Below are 21,520 nucleotides of genomic sequence, written 5' to 3' on the forward strand. Positions count from 1 at the left end.
CACCCTCACCCTACACCACCAACCCCAGAAACATACCCTCCCAACCCCCTTCCTCTCTTCACCCTCACCCTACACCACCAACCCCAGAAACATACCCTCCCAACTCCCACCTCCTCTTCTCTTCACCCTCACCCTACACCAACAACCCCAGAAACATAACCTCCCCACCCCCTTCCTCTCTTCACCCTCACCCTACACCACCAACCCCAGAAACATACCCTCCCCACCCCTCTCCTCCCACACTCTACACCACCAACCCCAGAAACATACCCTCCCCACCCCCTCCTCTCTTCACTCTCACCCTACACCAACAACCCCAGAAACATACCCCTGACCCCCTGACCCCCACCCCCTCCACCCTCACTCTACACTACCAACCCCAGAAACATACCCCCCCAGACCCCCACCCCCTCCACCCTCACCCTCCACCACCAACCCCAGAAACATAACCCTCCCCCGAACCCCACCCCCTCCACCCTCACCCTACGCCACCAACCTCAGAAACATACCCTCCCCCCCCCCTCCTCTCTTCACCCTCACCCTACACCACCAACCCCAGAAACATACCCTCCCCACCCCCTTCCTCTCTTCTCCCTCACCCTACACCAACAACCCCAGAAACATACCCCCCCCCCATCCCCACCTACCACCCTCACCGTACACTACCAACCCCAGAAACATACCCTTCCCACCCCTTCCTCTCTTCACCCTCACCCTACACCAACAACCCCAGAAACATACCTTCCTCACCCCTTCCTCTCTTCACCCTCACCCTACACCAACAACCTTAGAAACATACCCTCCCCAACCCCCTCCTCCCTCCTCCTCCCACACCCTACACCACCAACCCCAGAAACATATCCCCCACCCCCCGATCCCCACAACCTCCACCCTCACCCTACACCACCAACCCCAGAAACATACCCCACCCCCTCCCGACCCCCACCCCCTCCACCCTCAGCCTACACCACCAACCCCAGAAACATGGTGCTAATTACTATGCTAGCAGTATGATTGGTACCAGATTGGTTTTCAATACCATTCAATTCAAAAGGATAAATATACATCAGTTTATTATAACACTCTCTGGTAAATTTATGTTTTTTGTCTAAATCCCATAATCTTCTGTTGATTGTGAATCAAAATTATATTCGTCATTTTAGTAGACGTCATTGACAAAACATGAGTATAGATATAAAACTTGCCTTACTGTATAGAGGCATGTTACATTCTACATCACTATGGAAACAATAGCTAATTGTTAAACAAATAGCATTGATGAACTATTGATTATTTTAGTTTAATTTGAAGATCTAATTCTTACATTACAAATGATGGAGGAAGTTATTTGAATGCAGGATGAAGGCTCAAGTAGGATCTAGTGATAGACATGTAATTCCATGATGATATCATCAGGATGAATATAATTGCATGTGTATCCTGGTCAGAAGGAACGTGTATAAATAAGGATTGCCATTCAATACAGAAGTGTAAGAAATGCATAAATAGAGTAGCAATCAGAAAATTGTAACGACTTACTGAAATGAATGTGTGAATCGGTAGCCAACCATTTGTCCAGCCTAGAAATGTGTTATCCTGTTTTATATTCCCTGTCAAAGGTTAATCTATAGTCTATATTATTGTATTAATTTATATTATATATACCAATAATTGATTTTGCTGTGGGGTTATTGGACATTTTTATAGGAATTTCAGTTCTCACAGGATCTACTGGAAGCAGTTTACCAAAGAGGGGCCTGTGTGACACTGTAGTAATTGAAAGTAGAAGGTGTGATAATAAACCTTACAGATATATATACCTGTATATGTAGTGAAGGAGATACCTTTATAGAGAAGGCTATGCCTATACAGTAAAGTATAGATATACCTTTATAGAGAAGGCTATGCCTATACAGTAAAGTATAGATATACCTTTATAGAGAAGGCTATGCCTATACAGTAAAGTATAGATATACCTTTATAGAGAAGGCTATGCCTATACAGTAAAGTATAGATATACCGTTATAGAGAAGGCTATGCCTATACAGTAAAGTATAGATATACCTTTATAGAGAAGGCAATGCCTATACAGTAAAGTATAGATATACCTATAAGGATAAGTAAAAAAGAACCATGTCCATGTGATCCTATAAGGATATATATTCACTTTATCCTGACAAACGTTCAGATCGACACACATAGAGAAGGCTATACCTATACAGTAAAGTATAGATATACCTATAAGGATATATATTCACTTTATCCTGACAAACGTTCAGATCGACACACATAGAGAAGGCTATGCCTATACAGTAAAGTATAGATATACCTTTATAGAGAAGGCTATGCCTATACAGTAAAGTATAGATATACCTTTATAGAGAAGGCTATGCCTATACAGTAAAGTATAGATATACCTTTATAGAGAAGGCTATGCCTATACAGTTAAGTATAGATATACCGTTATAGAGAAGGCTATGCCTATACAGTAAAGTATAGATATACCTATAAGGATAGGTAAAAAAGAACCATGTCCATGTGATCCTATAAGGATATATATTCACTTTATCCTGACAAACGTTCAGATCGACACACATAGAGAAGGCTATACCTATACAGTAAAGTATAGATATACCTATAAGGATATATATTCACTTTATCCTGACAAACGTTCAGATCGACACACATAGTAGAGAAGGCTATGCCTATACAGTAAAGTATAGATATACCTATAAGGATAGGTAAAAAAGAACCATATCCATGTGATCCTATAAGGATATATATTCACTTTATCCTGACAAACGTTCAGATCGACACACATAGAGAAGGCTATACCTATACAGTAAAGTATAGATATACCTATAAGGATATATATTCACTTTATCCTGACAAACGTTCAGATCGACACACATAGTAGAGAAGGCTATGCCTATACAGTAAAGTATAGATATACCTATAAGGATATATATTCACTTTATCCTGACAAACGTTCAGATCGACACACATAGTAGAGAAGGCTATGCCTATACAGTAAAGTATAGATATACCTATAAGGATATATATTCACTTTATCCTGACAAACGTTCAGATCGACACACATAGTAGAGAAGGCTATGCCTATACAGTAAAGTATAGATATACCTATAAGGATATATATTCACTTTATCCTGACAAACGTTCAGATCGACACACATAGTAGAGAAGGCTATGCCTATACAGTAAAGTATAGATATACCTATAAGGATATATATTCACTTTATCCTGACAAACGTTCAGATCGACACACATAGTAGAGAAGGCTATGCCTATACAGTAAAGTATAGATATACCTATAAGGATATATATTCACTTTATCCTGACAAACGTTCAGATCGACACACATAGTAGAGAAGGCTATGCCTATACAGTAAAGTATAGATATACCTATAAGGATATATATTCACTTTATCCTGACAAACGTTCAGATCGACACACATAGTAGAGAAGGCTATGCCTATACAGTAAAGTATAGATATACCTATAAGGATATATATTCACTTTATCCTGACAAACGTTCAGATCGACACACATAGTAGAGAAGGCTATGCCTATACAGTAAAGTATAGATATACCTATAAGGATATATATTCACTTTATCCTGACAAACGTTCAGATCGACACACATAGTAGAGAAGGCTATGCCTATACAGTAAAGTATAGATATACCTATAAGGATATATATTCACTTTATCCTGACAAACGTTCAGATCGACACACATAGTAGAGAAGGCTATGCCTATACAGTAAAGTATAGATATACCTATAAGGATATATATTCACTTTATCCTGACAAACGTTCAGATCGACACACATAGTAGAGAAGGCTATGCCTATACAGTAAAGTATAGATATACCTATAAGGATATATATTAACTTTATCCTGACTAATGTTCAACTGTTACAGAAAATGAATTATTAATAAAACTACAATCAGACATATGCAAATTATACAAATCTTATTTCCTCATATCTATTAGACAAGAGAAGCAGTACAATCTCAGATGTAAAGGCATTTTGATCTATCTTTAAGGATTTAATGGTTACAGGTACAATGTGTAATTTATGTAAATGTGACTATAGACATGTAATTTATGGAAATGTGGCAATAAACATGTAATTTATGTCAATGTGACTATAGACATGTAATTTATTTTAATGTGACTATATACATGTAATTCATGTCAATGTGACCAGACATATAATTTATGTAAATGTGACTATAGACATGTAATTTATGTCAATGTGACTAGACATATAATTTATGTAAATGTGACTATAGACATGTAATTTATGTAAATGTGACTATAGACATGTAATTTATGTCAATGTGACTATAGACATGTAATTTATGTCAATGTGACTATAGACATGTAATTTATGTCAATGTGACTATAGACATGTAATTTATGTAAATGTGACTATAGACATGTAATTTATGTAAATGTGACTATAGACATGTAATTTATGTAAATGTGACTAAACACATATTATTCATGTTAATGTGACTATACATAGACATGTAATTTATGTAAATGTGACTATAGACATGTAATTTATTTTAATGTGACTAAACACATATTATTCATGTTAATGTGACTATACATAGACATGTAATTTATGTAAATGTGACTATAGACATGTAATTTATGTAAATGTGACTAGACATATAATTTATGTAAATGTGACTATAGACATGTAATTTATGTAAATGTGACTATAGACATGTAATTTATGTCAATGTGACTATAGACATGTAATTTATGTAAATGTGACTATAGACATGTAATTTATGTCAATGTGACTAGACATATTATTTATGTAAATGTGACTATAGACATGTAATTTATGTAAATGTGACTATAGACATGTAATTTATGTCAATGTGACTATAGACATGTAATTTATGTAAATGTGACTATAGACATGTAATTTATGTCAATGTGACTATAGACATGTAATTTATGTCAATGTGACTATAGACATGTAATTTATTTTAATGTGACTAAACACATATTATTCATGTTAATGTGACTATATATAGACATGTAATTTATGTAAATGTGACTATAGACATGTAATTTATGTAAATGTGACTAAACACATATTATTCATGTTAATGTGACTATATATATATATAGACATGTAATTTATGCAAATGTGACTATATATAGTGAAACTGTAATTAGACATGTACAGTATACAATACGACTTGGGTGAATTATCTAAGTTTATAGGTAAGGGTTGTTCTAATGTTAACACAAGTAATGACACATCCACAGAGAATTGAATCCATCATGTGTATGAGAACACTTAGTGCACATATAAGTTCATATGATTTTAAAATTTTATGCCTGTCCTGAAGATATGTAATCAGAATTAGAATCTAGGGTTGAGATAAGGAATAGGAACTAAGTGTGCGGTGATAAGGACACAGTGAAACTATAATGGACCAGTGTACAGGTAGGATTGTAAAGGTGTGGACATATTGTTACTGACTAATTGTGGTCAGAGTATGTGTCTCAAGCTATCACTGTGACATTGAAAATGAAGAGGAGTTTATTGTCACATTCATAGTAAGTTTATAACTAGCTCTATATATCTGAGAACAGTGCGCCACATCTATAGTTACAAGTTAGTTAGCTAATCTACAAATTGATTTTATATACATGTATAAAGGGAGTAATTATAATGTATGTATAGTTATTTCACCAGTGCAAATACTAAATTTGTACAATTTATAATATTTTTCTCTTTATTGAATTAGTCCATATATTTTATAGGAAATTAATATAAAATCATTCTCTAAACCATTTCTGTCAATATGTAAGTCATTTTTATTTTTACCTGTAATTAATTATCCATTGTCAAGTATATCCTAGCTAAAGGTGCCAGAGTTAATCCCTTACTTCCTGGGACAAACAGGAAAGGATTAAGCCTTCAATTATCTCAAACCTTTCACTTATATTTATAGACATGTTAATTGTTTCTCACCTATTTTTGCCTTGAGAAATACATGTCACTCTATTTTGAGAACTTTGAGTAAAAAGGCAATTGCCACCTGTCACTATAATTTAGAGTAGATATAGGATTCTTATTTAAGGAGATACAACAGTTAGTTAGTGGGTGAGTTGGAGAGTCTAGTTAGGAGTAAGAATCAGAGATTCTTATATTTGGATTTTTCCTCTACTTACTGGATTTTATATGAAGTTTATTACAAATACATAGCATTAATTGACTAATTCATCATGGTGACTTGACTTTCCCCTACGACTTCAACTGTATATATATTTGTGACTATTGTGTATTATCATTGGATCATGTGTAATAATTCCTCTCATCTGTAAATAAACATTCGTATCATATACTATGTGTTAATTGCGCCCCGCTAATTCCCCCATATCATGACGAACTACTACAACATCAACGTTAACGTGACCTGCCCAATCCGACCAGGGCTCCGGTCACAGTTATATACAGCTGTATGTATCCTGTATGAATCATTTTGAGTGTGACCTAACGAGTTTGTCTACTAAATAAAACAACAATTCATAGTAAAGAACTTGTTAATGTATCAGCTTTAGAGGAAAACTAATTTCTATTTATATTAGAAGAATTGGGAAATAATTTTCATTTCAAAGATTTCAGATTATGTAAGACTAAATAATCAAATAATGTCTCTGATCTATTGTTTCAAAAGGATTTGAAGTATATACTGGTCTTGCCTTTCAGCTATTTTTATGTCACCTTGGTGAAAAGAGAGAAGAGGGGTGGGTTGAGGTGTGTTTAGTGCTAGCCCCACATCAGTTCTGTCCTGTCACACTATATGGTGGGTTGAGGTGTGTTTAGTGCTAGCCCCACATCAGTTCTGTCCTGTCACACTATAGGTGGGTTGAGGTGTGTTTAGTGCTAGCCCCACATCAGTTCTGTCCTGTCACACTATATGGTGGGTTGAGGTGTGTTTAGTGCTAGCCCCACATCAGTTCTGTCCTGTCACACTATATGGTGGGTTGAGGTGTGTGTTTAGTGCTAGCCCCACATCAGTTCTGTCCTGTCACACAGTTTTCTGTCCTGTCCTGTCACACTATATGGTGGGTTGAGGTGTGTTTAGTGCTAGCCCCACATCAGTTCTGTCCTGTCACACTATATGGTGGGTTGAGGTGTTTTAGTGCTAGCCCCACATCAGTTCTGTCCTGTCACACTATATGGTGGGTTGAGGTGTGTTTAGTGCTAGCCCCACATCAGTTCTGTCCTGTCACACTATATGGTGGGTTGAGGTGTGTTTAGTGCTAGCCCCACATCAGTTCTGTCCTGTCACACTATATGGTGGGTTGAGGTGTGTTTAGTGCTAGCCCCACATCAGTTCTGTCCTGTCACACTATATGGTGGGTTGAGGTGTGTTTAGTGCTAGCCCCACATCAGTTCTGTCCTGTCACACTATATGGTGGGTTGAGGTGTGTTTAGTGCTAGCCCCACATCAGTTCTGTCCTGTCACACTATATGGTGGGTTTGATTGGGCGGGTATAACCTCTATTAACAGCCACGATCAGGTAATGACATATCAGGTTTAGGAAATGGAGGAAAACTGGAGTACCAAGAGAAAAACTATCAGCTTACATGGCAACTGAGCCACCTGGGATTCAAACACATGACCCAGTGGTGGAGGGATTGTAACATGTAAGGACAACCTAACCATCGGTCAATGTGGGCATTTACATTTTACATTAATTTCTATTTAGCCATAATGAGTATGTGGACTGACTCATTGTTAACTTTAAGTCTCTATATCATAAAATAGTTGTGTTTAGTTTATGTAATGGAATCTCTTAAATCGTCATTATTACTGTTTTCTGAAAATGATCTCTTGTGTATGAAACTTGATTAGGCACAAGGAATTAAAGTAGCTAGCCTGGTCAGACAGGAAATCACATAAATATCACTTATTTATAGCTAGATTGGTGTATGGACACTATTATACTGTATGGACGATAGAGGGAGTAGATGGGTAGTCCTTACCTAAAGCCTTCAGTAGGAGGCAGACAATAGAGGGAGTAGATGGGTAGTCCTTACCTAAAGCCTTCAGTAGGAGGCAGACGATAGAGGGAGTAGATGGGTAGTCCTTACCTAAAGCCTTCAGTAGGAGGTAGACATTAGAGGGAGTAGATGGGTAGTCCTTACCTAAAGCCTTCAGTAGGAGGTATAGACATTAGAGGGAGTGGATGGGTAGTCCCTACTTAAAGCCTTCAGTAGGAGGTAGACATTAGATGGAGTAGATGGGTAGTCCTTACCTAAAGCCTTCAGTAGGAGGTAGACATTAGAGGGAGTAGATGGGTAGTCCTTACCTAAAGCCTTCAGTAGGAGGTAGACATTAGAGGGAGTGGATGGGTAGTCCCTACTTAAAGCCTTCAGTAGGAGGTAGACATTAGAGGGAGTAGATGGGTAGTCCTTACCTAAAGCCTTCAGTAGGAGGTAGACATTAGAGGGAGTAGATGGGTAGTCCTTACCTAAAGCCTTCAGTAGGAGGTAGACATTAGAGGAAGTAGATGGGTAGTCCTTACCTAAAGCCTTCAGTAGGAGGTAAACATTAGAGGGAGTAGATGGGTAGTCCTTACCTAAAGCCTTTAGTAGGAGGTAGACATTAGAAGGAGTAGATGGGTAGTCCCTACCTAAAGCCTTCAGTAGAAGGTAGACATTAGAGGGAGTAGAGGTGTAGTCCCTACCTAAAGCCTTCAGTAGGAGGTAGACATTAGAGGGAGTAGATGGGTAGTCCTTACCTAAAGCCTTCAGTAGGAGGTAGACATTAGAGGAAGTAGATGGGTAGTCCCTACCTAAAGCCTTCAGTAGGAGGTAGACAATAGAGGGAGTACAGGGGTAGTTCCTACCTAAAGCCTTCAGTAGGAGGTAGACATTAGAGGGAGTAGATGGGTAGTCCTTACCTAAAGCCTTCAGTAGGAGGTACACATTAGAGGGAGTAGATGGGTAGTCCTTACCTAAAGCCTTCAGTAGGAGGTAGACAATAGAGGGAGTACAGGGGTAGTTCCTACCTAAAGCCTTCAGTAGGAGGTAGACATTAGAGGGAGTAGATGGGTAGTTCCTACCTAAAGCCTTCAGTAGGAGGTAGACATTAGAGGAAGTAGATGGGTAGTCCCTACCTAAAGCCTTCAGTAGGAGGTAAACATTAGAGGGAGTAGATGGGTAGTCCTTACCTAAAGCCTTCAGTATGAGGTAGACATTAGAGGAAGTAGATGGGTAGTCCCTACCTAAAGCCTTCAGTAGGAGGTAGACATTAGAGGGAGTAGAGGGGTAGTTGCTTCCTAAAGCCTTCAGTAGGAGATAGACATTAGAGGGAGTAGATGGATAGTCCCTACCTAAAGCCTTCAGTAGGAGGTAGACATTAGAGGAAGTTGAGGGGTAGTCCCTACCTAAGGCCTTCAGTAGGAGGTAGACATTAGAGGGAGTAGAGGTGTAGTCCTTACCTAAAGCCTTCAGTAGGAGGTAGACATTAGAGGGAGTAGATGGGTAGTTCCTACCTAAAGCCTTCAGTAGGAGGTAGACATTAGAGGAAGTAGATGGGTAGTCCCTACCTAAAGCCTTCAGTAGGAGGTAAACATTAGAGGGAGTAGATGGGTGGTCCCTACCTAAAGCCTTCAGTAGGAGGTAGACAATAGAGGGAGTACAGGGGTAGTTCCTACCTAAAGCCTTCAGTAGGAGGTAGACATTAGAGGAAGTAGATGGATAGTCCTTACCTAAAGCCTTCAGTAGGAGGTAGACATCAGAGGAAGTAGATGGGTAGTTCCTACCTAAAGCCTTCAGTAGGAGGTAGACATTAGAGGAAGTTGAGGGGTAGTCCCTACCTAAAGCCTTCAGTAGGAGGTAAACATTAGAGGGAGTAGATGGGTAGTCCTTACCTAAAGCCTTCAGTAGGAGGTAAACATTAGAGGGAGTAGATGGGTAGTCCTTACCTAAAGCCTTCAGTAGGAGGTAGACATTAGAGGGAGTAGATGGGTAGTCCTTACCTAAAGCCTTCAGTAGGAGGTAAACATTAGAGGGAGTAGATGGGTAGTTCCTACCTAAAGCCTTCAGTAGGAGGTAGACATTAGAGGAAGTAGATGGGTAGTCCCTACCTAAAGCCTTCAGTAGGAGGTAAACATTAGAGGGAGTAGATGGGTGGTCCCTACCTAAAGCCTTCAGTAGGAGGTAGACAATAGAGGGAGTACAGGGGTAGTTCCTACCTAAAGCCTTCAGTAGGAGGTAGACATTAGAGGAAGTAGATGGATAGTCCTTACCTAAAGCCTTCAGTAGGAGGTAGACATTAGAGGAAGTAGATGGGTAGTCCCTACCTAAAGCCTTCAGTAGGAGGTAGACAATAGAAGGAGTAGATGGGTAGTCCTTACCTAAAGCCTTCAGTAGGAGGTAGACATTAGAGAGAGTAGATGGGTAGTCCCTACCTAAAGCCTTCAGTAGGAGGTAGACATTAGAGGGAGTAGAGGGGTAGTCCTTACCTAAAGCCTTCAGTAGGAGGTAAACATTAGAGGGAGTAGATGGGTAGTCCTTACCTAAAGCCTTCAGTAGGAGGTAGACATTAGAGGGAGTAGATGGGTAGTCCTTACCTAAAGCCTTCAGTAGGAGGTAGACATCAGAGGAAGTAGATGGGTAGTTCCTACCTAAAGCCTTCAGTAGGAGGTAGACATTAGAGGAAGTTGAGGGGTAGTCCCTACCTAAAGCCTTCAGTAGGAGGTAAACATTAGAGGGAGTAGATGGGTAGTCCTTACCTAAAGCCTTCAGTAGGAGGTAAACATTAGAGGGAGTAGATGGGTAGTCCTTACCTAAAGCCTTCAGTAGAAGGTAGACATTAGAGGGAGTAGAGGGGTAGTCCTTACCTAAAGCCTTCAGTAGGAGGCAGACGATAGAGGGAGTAGATGGGTAGTCCTTACCTAAAGCCTTCAGTAGGAGGTAGACATTAGAAGGAGTAGATGGGTAGTCCCTACCTAAAGCTTTCAGTATGAGGTAGACATTAGAGGGAGTAGATGGGTAGTCCCTACCTAAAGCCTTCAGTAGGAGGTAGACATTAGAGGAAGTAGATGGGTAGTCCCTACCTAAAGCCTTCAGTAGGAGGTAGACATTAGAGGGAGTAGATGGGTAGTCCCTACCTAAAGCCTTCAGTAGGAGGTAGACATTAGAAGGAGTAGATGGGTAGTCCCTACCTAAAGCCTTCAGTAGGAGGTAGACATTAGAGGGAGTAGATGGGTAGTCCCTACCTAAAGCCTTCAGTAGGAGGTAGACATTAGAGGGAGTAGATGGGTAGTCCTTACCTAAAGCCTTCAGTAGGAGGTAGACAATAGAAGGAGTAGATGGGTAGTCCTTACCTAAAGCCTTCAGTAGAAGATAGACATTAGAGGGAGTAGATGGGTAGTCCCTACCTAAAGCCTTCAGTAGGAGGTAGACATTAGAGGGAGTAGATGGGTAGTCCTTACCTAAAGCCTTCAGTAGGAGGTAGACAATAGAAGGAGTAGATGGGTAGTCCTTACCTAAAGCCTTCAGTAGAAGGTAGACATTAGAGGGAGTAGATGGGTAGTCCTTACCTAAAGCCTTCAGTAGGAGGTAAACATTAGAGGGAGTAGATGGGTAGTCCCTACCTAAAGCCTTCAGTAGGAGGTAGACATTAGAGGAAGTAGATGGGTAGTCCCTACCTAAAGCCTTCAGTAGGAGGTAAACATTAGAGGGAGTAGATGGGTAGTCCTTACCTAAAGCCTTCAGTATGAGGTAGACATTAGAGGAAGTAGATGGGTAGTCCCTACCTAAAGCCTTCAGTAGGAGGTAGACATTAGAGGGAGTAGAGGGGTAGTTGCTTCCTAAAGCCTTCAGTAGGAGATAGACATTAGAGGGAGTAGATGGATAGTCCCTACCTAAAGCCTTCAGTAGGAGGTAGACATTAGAGGAAGTTGAGGGGTAGTCCCTACCTAAGGCCTTCAGTATGAGGTAGACATTAGAGGGAGTTTAGGGGTAGTCCCTACCTAAAGCCTTCAGTAGGAGGTAGACATTAGAGGGAGTAGATGGGTAGTCCCTACCTAAAGCCTTCAGTAGGAGGTAGACATTAGAGGGAGTAGATGGGTAGTCCTTACCTAAAGCCTTCAGTAGGAGGTAGACATTAGAGGAAGTAGATGGGTAGTCCTTACCTAAAGCCTTCAGTAGGAGGTAGACAATAGAGGGAGTTTAGGGGTAGTCCCTACCTAAAGCCTTCAGTAGGAGGTATAGACATTAGAGGGAGTAGATGGGTAGTCCTTACCTAAAGCCTTCAGTATGAGGTAGACATTAGAGGGAGTTTAGGGGTAGTCCCTACCTAAAGCCTTCAGTAGGAGGTATAGACATTAGAGGAAGTAGATGGGTAGTCCTTACCTAAAGCCTTCAGTAGAAGGTAGACATTAGAGGGAGTAGAGGGGTAGTCCCTACCTAAAGCCTTCAGTAGGAGGTAGACATTAGAGGGAGTAGATGGGTAGTCCCTACCTAAAGCCTTCAGTAGGAGGTAGACATTAGAGGGAGTAGAGGGGTGGTCCTTACCTAAAGCCTTTAGTAGGAGGTAGACATTAGAGGGAGTAGACGGGTAGTCCCTACCTAAAGCCTTCAGTAGGAGGTAGACATTAGAGGGAGTAGATGGGGTAGTCCTTACCTAAAGCCTTCAAGTAGTAGGTAGACATTAGAGGGAGTAGATGGGTAATCCCTACTTAAAGCCTTCAGTAGGAGGTAGACATTAGAGGAAGTTGATGGGTAGTCCTTACCTAAAGCCTTCAGTAGAAGATAGACATTAGAGGGAGTAGATGGGTAGTCCCTACCTAAAGCCTTCAGTAGGAGGTAGACATTAGAGGGAGTAGATGGGTAGTCCTTACCTAAAGCCTTCAGTAGGAGGTAGACAATAGAAGGAGTAGATGGGTAGTCCTTACCTAAAGCCTTCAGTAGAAGGTAGACATTAGAGGGAGTAGATGGGTAGTCCTTACCTAAAGCCTTCAGTAGGAGGTAAACATTAGAGGGAGTAGATGGGTAGTCCTTACCTAAAGCCTTCAGTAGGAGGTAGACATTAGAGGGAGTAGATGGGTAGTCCTTACCTAAAGCCTTCAGTAGGAGGTAGACATTAGAGGGAGTAGATGGGTAGTCCTTACCTAAAGCCTTCAGTATGAGGTAGACATTAGAGGAAGTAGATGGGTAGTCCCTACCTAAAGCCTTCAGTAGGAGGTAGACATTAGAGGGAGTAGAGGGGTAGTCCCTACCTAAAGCCTTCAGTAGGAGGTAGACATTAGAGGGAGTAGAGGGGTAGTCCCTACCTAAAGCCTTCAGTAGGAGGTAGACATTAGAGGGAGTAGATGGGTAGTCCCTACCTAAAGCCTTCAGTATAAGGTAGACATTAGAGGGAATTTAGGGGTAGTCCCTACCTAAAGCCTTCAGTAGGAGGTAGACATTAGAGGGAGTAGATGGGTAGTCCCTACCTAAAGCCTTCAGTAGGAGGTAGACATTAGAGGGAGTAGATGGGTAGTCCTTACCTAAAGCCTTCAGTAGGAGGTAGACATTAGAGGAAGTAGATGGGTAGTCCTTACCTAAAGCCTTCAGTAGGAGGTAGACAATAGAGGGAGTTTAGGGGTAGTCCCTACCTAAAGCCTTCAGTAGGAGGTATAGACATTAGAGGGAGTAGATGGGTAGTCCTTACCTAAAGCCTTTAGTATGAGGTAGACATTAGAGGGAGTTTAGGGGTAGTCCCTACCTAAAGCCTTCAGTAGGAGGTATAGACATTAGAGGAAGTAGATGGGTAGTCCTTACCTAAAGCCTTTCAGTAGAAGGTAGACATTAGAGGGAGTAGAGGGGTAGTCCCTACCTAAAGCCTTCAGTAGGAGGTAGACATTAGAGGGAGTAGATGGGTAGTCCTACCTAAAGCCTTCAGTAGAGGTAGACATTAGAGGGTAGGGGTGTCCCTACCTAAAGCCTTCAGTAGGAGGTAGACATTAGAGGGAGTAGAGGGGTGGTCCCTACCTAAAGCCTTCAGTAGGAGGTAGACATTAGAGGGAGTAGATGGGTAGTCCCTTACTAAAGCCTTCAGTAGGAGGTAGACATTAGAGGGAGTAGATGGGTAGTCCTTACCTAAAGCCTTCAGTAGGAGGTAGACATTAGAGGGAGTAGATGGGTAGTCCTTACCTAAAGCCTTTCAGTAGGAGGTAGACATTAGAGGAAGTAGATGGGTAGTCCCTACCTAAAGCCTTCAGTAGGAGGTAGACATTAGAAGGAGTAGATGGGTAGTCCTTACCTAAAGCCTTCAGTAGGAGGTAGACATTAGATGGAGTAGATGGTGTAGTCCCTACCTAAAGCCTTCAGTAGGAGGTAGACATTAGAGGGAGTAGATGGGTAGTCCCTACCTAAAGCCTTCAGTAGGAGGTAGACATTAGAGGGAGTAGATGGGTAGTCCTTACCTAAAGCCTTCAGTATGAGGTAGACATTAGAGGGAGTAGATGGGTGGTCCTTACCTAAAGCCTTCAGTAGGAGGTAGACATTAGAGGGAGTAGAGGTGTAGTCCCTACCTAAAGCCTTCAGTAGGAGGTAGACATTAGAGGGAGTAGAGGTGTAGTCCCTACCTAAAGCCTTCAGTAGGAGGTAGACATTAGAGGGAGTAGATGGGTGGTCCTTACCTAAAGCCTTCAGTAGGAGGTAGACATTAGAGGGAGTAGATGGGTAGTCCTTACCTAAAGCCTTCAGTAGGAGGTAGACATTAGAAGGAGTAGATGGGTAGTCCTTACCTAAGCCTTAGTAGGAAGACATTAGAGGAGTAGAGGTAGTCCTTACCTAAAGCTTCAGTAGGAGGTAGACATTAGAGGGAGTAGACGGTTAGTCCTTACCTAAAGCCTTCAGTAGGAGGTAGACATTAGAGGAAGTAGATGGGTGGTCCTTACCTAAAGCCTTCAGTATGAGGTAGACATTAGAGGGAGTAGATGGGTGGTCCTTACCTAAAGCCTTCAGTAGGAGGTAGACATTAGAGGGAGTAGATGGGTAGTCCCTACCTAAAGCCTTCAGTAGGAGGTAGACATTAGAGGGAGTAGACGGGTAGTCCTTACCTAAAGCCTTCAGTAGGAGGTAGACATTAGAGGGAGTAGATGGGTAGTCCTTACCTAAAGCCTTCAGTAGGAGGTAGACATTAGAGGGAGTAGATGGGTGGTCCCTACCTAAAGCCTTCAGTAGGAGGTATAGACATTAGAGGGAGTAGATGGGTAGTCCTTACCTAAAGCCTTCAGTAGGAGGTAGACATTAGAGGGAGTAGATGGGTAGTCCCTACCTAAAGCCTTCAGTAGGAGGTAGACATTAGAGGGAGTAGATGGGTAGTCCTTACCTAAAGCCTTCAGTAGGAGGTAGACATTAGAGGGAGTAGATGGGTAGTCCCTACCTAAAGCCTTCAGTAGGAGGTAGACATTAGAGGGAGTAGATGGGTAGTCCCTACCTAAAGCCTTCAGTAGGAGGTAGACATTAGAGGGAGTAGAGGGGTAGTCCCTACCTAAAGCCTTCAGTAGGAGGTAGACATTAGAGGGAGTAGATGGGTAGTCCCTACCTAAAGCCTTCAGTAGGAGGTAGACATTAGAGGGAGTAGATGGGTAGTCCCTACCTAAAGCCTTCAGTAGGAGGTAGACATTAGAGGGAGTAGATGGGTAGTCCTTACCTAAAGCCTTCAGTAGGAGGTAGACATTAGAGGGAGTAGATGGGTAGTCCCTACCTAAAGCCTTCAGTAGGAGGTAGACAGAGAGAGTAGATGGGTAGTCCTTACCTAAAGCCTTCAGTAGGAGGTAGACATTAGAGGGAGTACAGGGGTAGTCCCTACCTAAAGCCTTCAGTAGGAGGTAGACAATAGAAGGAGTAGATGGGTAGTCCTTACCTAAATAGTCCAGTCAAACTAGGTTTCAACGTCAAACTAATTGCAACAGAAATTATTTTTGTTGAAATGTTTTTAGATTTCGACTATAAGTAACTGGTAAAAATTCCCAAAAAATCCCATAAGGGGAAAGTGGTTAATTTTACCTATTTATAAAGTCATCTACAGCGCCGGTAAATGTGTCCCGTATGGGCCACCGTAGATCGGAAGAGTTCCACAAAGGAGGCGGAAAAGAGCTACAATGTTGGCATGATTGGACACACGAATACAATTTACATAAACAAAAACATTGATTATTCACAATCGTGCATCTTTGGCAGGTTTTATGATAGTGTGAGCTAAGTTCATGATTATTTTAAGTTATATTATACATAATACCATGTGCTTCACATATGTCTTTAAGTGTTGAAATGGTTAGCGATCGGTGACGGTAACTCCTACCCGATGGAAGTACAAAGTGATGACAACATAACTGTATTTATGTTAAATTAAACATATTTTAATTTCGATATTTTGCCAGTGTAGTATATGCTTTAATTCATCTTTAATGAGTAATGGTTCTGTCAATACGATGTATTTAAGTTTTAAAAGTTTGCCAGTTTTAATAACCCTGTTTCATTTACGAAAAAAAAGTATGGAAACCTGTTTGTACTAGCGAGATATTGATCAAAATTTCCATTTTACACATATTTCCGATAAAATTCAATATTTAATACTAATTCCGAAGAATGGTTTGGATGTTTGTCACCTCATTATTGTTTTGGTTTCTAATTGTGTATTTTATATGTACTATTTTCTTTTATTTCAGTATTTATTTTACTTTATTGCCACTTCATTTCTTAATACGTGTCATAGCTCTACATATAACAGATATACTAATGGTCAGTTAGTTCCATGTATTTATTTATCTGGGGCCAGTTGTTCAAAGGTCTATTAAAAGTTAATCGAAGATTAAACCTTCATTAAACCGTCATTAACTTGATGATGTCATTTCCAGAAAATATTATGTTGCACAAATGTCCATAAAAGTTAACGGAGCATAAAGCTCTATTAAAATCTACGATATTCAATGGACCTATGGGGCTCCTTTAAACCACAATTAAATGCTAATTTGTATGGTAAAACTTTTGTATAAACTCTTTTAGCAGAGTTCGGTTATCAAATTCACAAAGACGGTAAAACAATGTCCAATCAGAGCATTTATATGTTTGAGGAAATGTTTAGAAATGAAACTGGAAGAAGCAGAATTAGAAAGTGAACTTGCCAGGTTGGGGATGTACATGTATGTATGTTTCCAATTAATCTACATGTACATATATGATAATCAACTTCTACATGTTCTTTATGGATACATCTTGAAAAATGGCTTTACAGTGAAAACTAGTCATCATGTTAGAGACTTTTACACCTTCTTATTAATAACAGAAACAACAATATCAAGCAAATTAAATAACTATTTCAACAAACAAATGTCAAAGGGCATATATATGTACCTCTGAATAAGAAGTAAATACACACAGTGATGAATAAAGTCAATAGGGGAATTAATTAATAGCAAATCAAATACGATCAAACAAGTGTACAATTAATTGTCGATAATGGAAAATCTGCCAAAGAACACATTGTTGCTGACTTCGGAATTTGTGAGTTAGCTTGATAACTGCGTTGATTCGGGGTGCAATCGGGCTATGACTTTAATGAACTTATAGTTTCAGAAACTCTATATCGAATTTCTGTTATAACGAATTATTTCCTCTGGTCCCAAGTCTGATTGTAATTAGATTTGAAGAAAGTTTATTTTAAAGTATAGATGAAAATTGAACTCCGCTTTTCTACACACATGTACATATGGAAGTTAACGAATATAATGTAACCAGTGGGTTCCCGCCAAAAATATAAATCGTTCTTACTTTTTAGAATATCACTTTATACAACGTCAACGTAATGTTGTAGACCACAACCAATCTCCATGACACAAACCATAATATACACGAGGCTGTATTATCTGTAGATAAGTTACTGGTACAAGGACAATACTGTCACATCACTCCGCTAATTACATTTTAAACAATTTGACGTCATATATTGGTTCCGCTTCTTAATCATTTTAGTTCTTTATATACATACTGTATTCGACGTAATTGGCGCCCCTCCCCTCTTCTGGAGGAATTGATATGTTTGTCTGTTTGTTTGTTTGCTTGCTTGTTTGTTTGATTAAATTAACGTCCTATCAACAGCTAAGATCATGTAAGGATGACCTCCCATATATGAAGTGCGTGGTGCGTGTTTTGGGAGACTGTGGTTTTATTCGTGTTGTATAGTGGAAGTCTTGGCCTTTTTTATAGTATTATATCACTGAAGCATGCCGCCGAAGATATTATACTGACGGGTGAACCAGTCGTCCCACTCCCTTAATGCTGAAGTTATATAAATGCCCCCGTCATCCCATAAATTTAACGATGTTTTACAACTGTGTGATGCTTACAGGCATCGTATTCCATATTACATGAACTTATGAGTCTTCCACATGTGAATCATTACCTACTAATGTGTAATCAAAGGAAAAGAAAGCATATGTATGTTTACTGTGACAGATTAATGTTCCATCTGTGTGGAAAGGGTAAAAATGTCCGACTTTTGTTAGAGGTTTTTTTGTCCACAACTTACATTTTCGTTACCTAAAGAGCGCCCCTTTTAATCTTTGTTATAATTTACAAGTATGAAGAAGGATGGAGCATCAACACCAAAGATTCCGTGAATTTGTAGGTATTTATTTTTACATGTTTCGGATGGCTAGGCCAACCGTCATCAGAACAAATTTACAACGGCATTTCCATTTGTTATAATTTGTAAGTGCACTGGGTGCTAATTATGGTGGATATGGTAATTAATAAATAGTTATTCTGTAGTTGATGTCTATTTTTATGTGATTTTAGTTATCACACCACTGAGGTTAATTATATAACCAATGACCAACACAAAGGGAAAGATACAACCTTTGTATTAGACTACCTTCATCAAAGAAATCCCTTTGGCAAAAGTATAAATTATAGCAATGTCATTATGTAATTTAACCTTTTGGTCCATTGAGCCATTTGGAATTATCAAAATCCAGCATTTCCCCCTTTAAATCATTGTCCATATACCACAATTATTAACCAAAATTATTGCAGAAATAAATGTCAGTTGTGACAGAGAACAGTATTTCAACACTTGCACCAAAACCTTAACCTGCCTACTTCGGCCAATGGGGACTCTTGAAATTCTCCAAATCCAGCATTGCCCTTCTTTAAATGCTTGTCCATACTTATCACAACAATTTTAATCTAAGAATATTGTAGAAATCAATGTCAGGTGTTAAGAATAGCAGTATATATTACAACACACAACCAAAACCTTAACATGGGATTTCCAACGCCAACACTACATGTAACACCAAAGTGATTCCGTAAGCTCTGAGAGGCGAGCTAACAATGTAATGGGACATTATATAGTTGCCATGGTTATATTTTGTAGTTTGTATTCATTTATTTTAACTTTGTACAAAGATGAAAATGGTATAAGTGATATAATGCATTATAAACCTACAACGAGAGTAAATCTGAAAACACTGCTGCTTTTTCACCAATTCGTCAGTTTTGACCTTTATTTGACCTTCATGATAGAATGATTTTTACAGAAACAAATATCATAACAAAGTTTAAATCTATCTTTATTGTAATATTGCAAGTATATGATGTATACATATAAATACTTTCCGAGAAAGAATAAGTTTATTACCCAACCCCCTTAATCTACAGTGCTTATCTGCGAGGCTATATATGTCTTAGAAAAACTGATATTTTTCAATTTTCCCCTTTTGGGATTATTTGGGAATTTTAATACATCATTTACTACATATCAAGGAGTAAGAAAAATGCATAGTTGCTTCTGTTGCAATTAGTTTGAGGTTCAGCTATTTTTAAGGCTAGATTGACTGGTCTAAAAGCCTTCAGTAGGAGGTAGACATTAGAGGAAGTAGATGGGTAGTCCCTACCTAAAGCCTTCAGTAGAAGGTAGGCATTGGTCATCACTGATAACGTCTAAAAGAATGCCTCTCGTTCCTTCATTTGTGTGATCATCAACTTATTTCATGTTTTCTTTATGTTCACTTCATACACAAAATAGAGTATTGAAAAATGAGGATTTGAAAACAAATTCTGATTAAGCAGTATGATGTATACCTTTATTAATAGTGCCTTTAATTGTCTGACCAAACCTTAGTTATATATTTCACCAGTAAATACTACACTGATATAGAATCAGATCACAACACACTGTACTTTCATTTTCAGAGAACTTTGTGAAGATAACTACCAATATTGTACCTAGGTATGATGATATTGAACAATGTATGTCTCAGTACAAATGTACTATGTAGTACACTATGGATAAGTACTGGGCTGTTTTTGAGACCATATTATGCTTGACTTAGCTGATGGTGTGCAGACAGCTGTAGAAATGAGTACAAAATTTAAAACCCGAAAAAAGCAATTTGATCAAAAACCTCACTAGTTCATAAATCAAAGTATAACAAATTAAACGTATCATAATGAATTTTATTTACTGTTTTAATCACGTGATACTGAAACAGGATGTATCATTTATTTTGTATTTTCTGTGAAGTATTTGTTTCTGCTACAGCTCAGACTACGATGGAGGACCTACAGATCCGACCACACCTTCTGTTTGTTCACTCCTATAAGTCTCCACACTTCTGTGACTTTTGTGGGGAAATGCTCTTTGGACTTGTAAAACAGGGCCTTAAGTGTGAAGGTACGTTACAATATTATAAAACAGGGCCTTAAGTGTGAAGGTACGTTACAATATCATGAAACAGGGCCTTAAGTGTGAATGTCCGTTACAATATCATAAATACGACCAAAAATTGTGACTGTATGTTACAATATCATAAATATGACCAAAAGTGTGAATGTACATTACAATATCATAAATACGACCAAAAGTGTGAATGTACGTTACAATATCATAAATACGACCAAAAGTGTGAATGTACATTACAATATCATAAATACGACCAAAAGTGTGAATGTACGTTACAATATCATAAAATACGACCAAAAGTGTGAATGTACGTTACAATATCATAAATATGACCAAAAGTGTGAATGTACATTACAATATCATAAATACGACCAAAAGTGTGACTGTATGTTACAATATCATAAATACGACCAAAAGTGTGAATGTACGTTACAATATCATAAATACGACCAAAAGTGTGAATCTACGTTACAATATCATAAATACAACCATAAGTGTGAATGTACATTACAGTATCATAAATACGACCAAAAGTGTGAATGTACGTTACAATATCATGATTACGACCAAAAGTGTGAATGTACATTACAAGTATCATAAATACGACCAAAAGTGTGAATGTATGTTATAATTACATAAATACGACCAAAAGTGTGAATCTACGTTACAATGTCATAAATACAACCAAAAGTGTGAATGTACGTTACAATGTCATAAATACGACCAAAAGTGTGAATGTATGTTATAATTACATAAATACGACCA

General features: G+C 39.2%; 1 protein-coding gene across 1 annotated transcript in view; it reads left to right on the forward strand.

The window, feature by feature from the left end:
* The window catches only part of LOC138319805 (serine/threonine-protein kinase D2-like), a 44,439-nt gene extending 23,163 nt beyond the window's left edge, over positions 1-21,276 (forward strand). Inside the window, exons 3-4 of the mRNA XM_069262935.1 lie at positions 20,615-20,746; positions 21,269-21,276. Coding sequence (XP_069119036.1) covers positions 20,615-20,746; positions 21,269-21,276 — 140 coding nt within the window. The remainder of the gene's footprint in view (positions 1-20,614; positions 20,747-21,268) is intronic.
* The last annotated feature ends 244 nt before the right edge of the window (positions 21,277-21,520 follow it).

Source organism: Argopecten irradians, chromosome 3 (assembly GCF_041381155.1).
Source record: "Argopecten irradians isolate NY chromosome 3, Ai_NY, whole genome shotgun sequence".
Taxonomy (NCBI): Eukaryota; Metazoa; Mollusca; class Bivalvia; order Pectinida; family Pectinidae; genus Argopecten; species Argopecten irradians.